The sequence below is a fragment of the Pezoporus wallicus genome, unplaced genomic scaffold, assembly GCF_028554395.1.
Source record: "Pezoporus wallicus isolate ANWC-B61680 ecotype Strahan unplaced genomic scaffold, APGP_CSIRO_Pwel_v1 contig_3017, whole genome shotgun sequence".
NCBI lineage: Eukaryota > Metazoa > Chordata > Aves > Psittaciformes > Psittacidae > Pezoporus > Pezoporus wallicus.
This window is the reverse complement of record NW_026638957.1, coordinates 3798319-3804415: the sequence shown is the minus strand read 5'-3', so window position 1 is coordinate 3804415 and position 6097 is coordinate 3798319. Positions and strand designations below refer to the sequence as shown.

At 42.6% G+C, this 6097-nt stretch overlaps 1 protein-coding gene across 1 annotated transcript; it reads right to left on the bottom strand.

Annotated features, from left to right (window-relative positions):
• Positions 1 to 432: 432 nt before the first annotated feature.
• LYSET (lysosomal enzyme trafficking factor) lies at positions 433 to 3875 on the bottom strand. The gene is made up of 2 exons (XM_057413460.1): positions 3686 to 3875; positions 433 to 1657 (listed from the first exon to the last, which is right to left on the bottom strand). The coding sequence occupies exon 2, from the start codon at positions 1639 to 1641 to the stop codon at positions 1246 to 1248; it is 396 nt and encodes a 131-aa protein (XP_057269443.1). The 5' UTR covers positions 1642 to 1657; positions 3686 to 3875; the 3' UTR covers positions 433 to 1245.
• Positions 3876 to 6097: the final 2222 nt, after the last annotated feature.

Below are 6097 nucleotides of genomic sequence, written 5' to 3'. Positions count from 1 at the left end.
TTTGAAGAGCATGTTTTCACTGTTTTCACATTTGGAAGCTTACTTCTATCACGGCTGGCTCAAAACTTTAGTTATTCTAAGAAGCAGCAAATAAGGACAGGAAGAACAGGTTCAAGACTGTTTAAAATACACAATCCAGTAGTTAGAATCAAATGCTATGCCGAAATAGCACTGAAAAATAGAGTTTAAAACTATGGTAAGAAATCTCAGTGAAACTTCAGTATGACTGAAGCAATCTGCATTCACTGCAAGAATGAGAAGGTCTCATTTCTTCAAATTTCTGAAAGAAATATAATTGCCTGTCCTACAACCTGTTTGTAGCATCCTCACAAACTAAAACCAGCTAACCTTCCCAAATTCAGAGTTTTTCCTAGTACATCAGTGCTCCCAGAACAGTTTTCCACCATGTCTGGAGTGGAATTAGTATGGCAGTAAATTCCAATCACTTGCAATTTTATCAAAGGAGATTTCTATAGATAGGAGAAAGAAATACAAATGAAGCTTTGTGCAGACTATAGCAAGTATCAGCATAAGCTGCTTTTGACATCATAGGAAAAGAGATTAAAGCACCAAGCTTCAGGCCTATGCCAATACTCACTGCCTACCTACTAAAACATGGCACTGTTGTGGTGACTGAAAAAAGTCTGCTACCACAGGAAAAACAAAAAAAGCACCTTTTTCCCTTCAAAGGTTTGCACAAACTTTATTCTTTGCTTCCTGTATTTATAGCTAAACTTATTAAAAAAAAATCATTAAAAACCAGCACTGATGTAGGTATTACTTAAAAAAAAAAAAAATCAAAGAATTGTGATTGCGTTAAGTGCAGCTTTTATAATCATATTCTGATTTTGTTTCTTTTACATTTACCACAAAAGAAGTATCTTTTCATTGATTTTACTCCAAGGGAAAAATGACTTTTTTTGCTAAGAGGAGTAAAGTCATAGACCAGAAACTTATTTCCCCACAGGATGTTTCAGATGGAGTGCTGCAATTTTGCATCATTAAGGCAAAACGAGGAATACTTCCATCAAGTGTCACATAGGGTGTCCCACTCTGGCCATCCCAATAGACCCATATTTAAAAACCTTTAAAGTTAATTTTTTTAAATAGAAAACAGTCACTCTCTTAATTGCTTAACAGTACGAAAGAAAAGGATCTTTCCAGCCTTCACTCAGAACTTCAGTCTTGCGATTAGATCAGGCATATACAATTGCTTCAAAACAGCTACAGAAACTAGAAATTGAGCTAAGTGTCAATCAGTTGTAATCTACTGATTTGATTAGAGGCCTTCACAAATGTTTGATGGCGATTGCAAATAACAGCCAAGCAGATAGGAATGATGCAATACCCAACAGTTTTGGGGTCAGCTCTTGTACAGGAATAGAGGAACAGGAACATCTGTAAATATGGTATTAAAAATATTATAGTCCACAGCCAAAAAGGCAAGGATAGCAGTCGTACTTTTAAGGAGTGCATCCATGTGGTTCCTTCCTGTGGTTCCTTAGGGTGTTGCTGAATGTGCTCCAGTGCTAGTTTGTTGTAAGTCTCATTGATTTCAAAGACGTAATAAAAAGCTGCAGCACTTGCTAACAAATACAACCCCACACCAATCCATCCCATCCTCTGGCGGAAGTTCATCATTCTCCATGCTCTGCACCTGGAACAAAAGGTGACAAACATTCAGTATAGGTTGGAGAAAGAGGGGATGCAGATGAGGCTTGGTTTTCGTAAGTTAACATTTTACAACTTTTCATTATGTATTAATGAAACAGCACACGCATCCATTTCTGAAGACCCGAGTTCCTTCTACGTCAGAGAAAGTCATAGTGCTATGTGAGCAACAGACTAATAGTAATTACATATAATGCTCCATCTACGGCTCTGGCCACCTTAGGGCCTGCCAGCTACAAATACACCAGGCTAAAGTCAAGCACTGAGTGAAAAAAACAGAAGCCATGAATTGGGTAAGTTACTTACCCCATCTGACCTCAGTGCTTCTAGCTGCAGAGTGGTAATAATAAGACTTTCTATAAATACAGAAAGTTTGTAAAGTTCTTTGACATCTGCTAGACAAACATGCTGCTAGCCAGCCAGCAACAGGAGCATCACTGCTTGTTTGCAGTGTAGCAACATCCAGTTTTATTAAGCTCTAGCAGAGTGCCCACCTATGAACCACATAAAAGGATATTTTCAATTTGAATGTGTACTAAAGGTCTGTATTTGTACTCATCTGCACATATAAAGATACTGTAAGCATATTACTTGCACCTAACTGTACTTCTGCTCTGTGTGATCAGTTGCAGTAAGTATTCTGGAAGAAAGACGCTGAACACCTGTACTTGTAACTGACACCATGCAGAACAAACCAGACATGAGTCAAGAAGAAGCATAAATTATCAAAGCACCAGGGACACTACTGGGCTCTGTTTTAGCTGCTTTAAGATCTCTGGCTGGCTGTATGGGTCTAAGTGACTTGAAACACTCTTCAAAGCAGTTACAAACACATTAACTGAAGTGCCTCCACTCATATCAAGAAGTCATCACCACTTTCCCTAAAAATAGCCTTGGGCAGGGCAGGGCGAACAATTGCTTCACTGCAGCTGATGAGAGTTCTCCTAAGAAACATGCATTCAGACTGCTGGGGTTTTATTATTTTTTACAAGAGTTAAAATCAATTTATGCAGTACTATTTTAAGAAAATATATTAGGCTTTAAAAATACTAGGCAGAAATACTGATTCAATAATGTATTATGCATACAGAATAACAATTATGAATAGAAGTATGAAAGAGTTTACCATAATTAATTAAATAAAAATCACTGCACTTTTCTAAACCCCCTTTCCTAAGGCTAGACTGATCCATTTGGTTAGCAATCTTGAAAAGGCCTCCTGGTTTTCCACATCTGAAGGATATCCTCAACACTGACCTGGCAGAATCTGATTGGGGTAGCTCTGGAGCAGCTGTTCTGGGCCTCACACTGCTGTGTCTATAGTGGCCAAGAGAATCAAACATACAGTGACACTAAATAAACAAAATACATTACTGGCATCTGGGGCAGGTGTTACTTAGCTTTTCCTTCTATATAACAGAATACTCCTGTTTTATATCCTGAGTTAATATTTTAGTAGGACAACCGAAAAATTTGTGTAAGAAGCTGTTAACCCACTGGGTAAAAACTTTAGAGTCCATGTTTATCCAACGGCTAAATCACTGCCTGTTCTTTCCAGTAGCTGTGCATTTCGGAGACGGCTAACACGCAGCTGCCTTCAGAGAAAATAAGTCTTCAAAAGGAATGTAAGCATTGAAAGCATACTGTTAAAACTGCAGTAGATTTAACAAGGCAAACATTAGCTGTTTTTTTGTCCTGCCCTTGCTAGGAGCCAGAAGAGGAGCCTTAGCTCTACGTTACAGCGAAACAGTCAGAGACAACACTTAAAGAGTTTTCTTATTTATCGTTTCGAGACCCTGTTTTCACTCGCAGCTCCCAGAGACACCCGCAGTGGTTAGCGCAGCCGTCCGCCCACATTCCGCATCTGCTCCCGGGCTCTTCTCCCTCAACAGGCGGCGCAAACCGGCAGCTGGCAACGCCCGCGGCTCTCAGCGCGCCGCCAGCGCTGGACCAGCGCCCCGTCGAGCTGCGCTCCGCCGCAGCGGCTCCTTCCCCGACACCAGCAGCCCCCTACCTTCCTCCAGCGGAGAAGAAGGGAGCGGGAGGGCGGCGGCAGGCGGCCCGCTCCCCTCAGCCCGTGCCGCCACACCGGGAGACGGAGGGCCCAGACGGCCCACCGCACCACTGCCGCCCCGCTGCCATCGCCGCCCGGCCACCGCGCCGGAAGAGTCGCCCTTCCGGCATGGGGAGAAACACTTCCGGTGCGCGCCCGTCTGCATCCGAGCCGGGGAGGGGCGGGGCAGGCTGGCCAGCAGCCATCTTGGCTGATGTCCGCGCCCGTCTGTGGCGTGTTGGCTTCGCCCAAAATGGTGGCCAGCAGTGGCTGAACGGTGCTGTGTTGCTGTTCGCCTTCGTTAATGACCCTTCAGTTATTGTCGTCGTGGCTGTCTGTCCAGAGCTGTTGTCGTTTCAGCGTTAGTGCTGTTTCATGTGGTGGTGGGGGAGAGACTGGGGTCAGGCAGCTCAGCCACGGTGCAGAACACCAGCCTCCAGTGTGCTGTGGTGGACAAGGCCATGCCACAGTGACTTGGTGTATCACTCACCCTTTGCCACTTTGCCCGTTCGAGAGTGTTTTGATTGTGTGGCAGTCGATGAGAGGAGAAACTCAAAACAGTTGTTCTAAGTTGGCTGCATTAGCCAGGTATGATGCATTGAGGAAAATACCAATGGAAACTTAACAGTCTCCCAACAGCTGACGTATATGTACCTAAAACCGGGTGTGTGTTTACACATAAGTGCACCTTACTGGCTTATTGAAGTAAATTATTTTCAAATAATGGTACTGGGAAAAGGCTTCAAGGAAGCCAAGAGATTGTCTAAATTGACAAAAACAACCTGGTTTTGTCACGTGCAGTTCAGTGACATGCACCACAGTGATGTTTGGTAAATTTGCTTGTGAAGAGGGTGTTAAACATTTCTCTAACATGTACCTCCTGTTCTAGTTAAAAGAATTTAGTAACTGTAGAGCAATGTATGTAAAATTAAACATTTTACGAAACTTGTATCTCAGGGTCATGAGAAAACTACTGTGACGCAAGAGTTAACCAGTGTACAGGGGGGTTAGGATTAAGCCGCTTGCTTAACAATGTTATTGGTTGCGCATACTCAACAAACATTTATCATGCTCATTATGCTGTGCTAGACCAGGATGGGAGGACAAGGCTACTGGTAAGAGGAAAAAACAGTACCTGGCTTCTGCTTTCTGGGCCCTGAAACCGGCTAAAACCAGCTTTCTGGTTTGGACAATGACCAAGTCACCAGGGAGCATGCACAACTTTAAAGGTAAAAAGATTAAGCTGAAGAAGACTCATTTACTTCATCTTGAAACCGTCACCCATGACCACCAGGGGTTGCTATGCAAGCGCAGAGGACCTTTTAGCTCATTATAATACAAAGCAGGGATAGGCCATGAATATGTATAGGCATGTTATGTAACCTAATGAATATGTATAATTTTAGAGAATAAATGAGGGGAGAGACAAAGTTGGTGTGTGCAGGCCTTTGGAGGAGCTATCCTCCATGTGCCTCAGCTGAGTAAAGCATACCTACTTTACAACTGTTTCCTCATACTGCTGCTGGGAGCTGCTGTAACATCTTTCTGAACTGCTCCACGAATTGAATCAAATACAAGTGAAATGAATGTCAAATCCATTTGGTTTGTCAAAACATGTTTTACTCTCCATTACTGTAGGGAATGACTGACTCGTTGGCAGCCAGGCCTGAATTCTGTCCTCTAAAGGTACAGAGAAGCAGTGGCAGCCACAGTTTACACATACACCTGTACTGAAAAGAAGGCTGACCATTTAAAGAGATACCAAATAAGAAATGAAAGATGCTATAGAAATGACATTTGGGGGGGTGGGGTAAGTATATACACATCATTGTGTATCGCATATATACACATCTCCCATTTTTCTTGGGTGATGTAGTTAGTGCTCTTAAGGCACTATAGAAAAGCTGCTGCAAAATTAGATTGATGATGGCTTATCCTACTATGTTTGGTGTTTCAATGAAAAATGTAGGAAACTAGTGTTTTGGGTTATGTTCAGGACAGATAATGACTTACATGCACAGTGCTGCATCATGGGGAAAAAAAACAAAACCCAACTCAAAACTGTTGAGAGCTCACATTCGGAAATAAGTTCCCTGGCACAGAGGAACTTCTCTTTAAGCGATACTGCTTTATTTTGTTTGTTTGGGGTTGGTTTGGTTTCACGCTCGTTCGACTAGAGGCTCAAAGAATTGTATCTCCTTTGCCACTGTGAGGACACTAGATGGTGCTCAACACCACAGGCAAAGCGAACCTTTCACAGGCCCGATTCCCAGTCCAGTTTTGCTCTTAAGTGAGGATTTCATCATCTTTTATGGAGTTTACATAAACTGTTAGTACAGTTCTGATGAAGGATGTAGGTGTGAATAACTACAT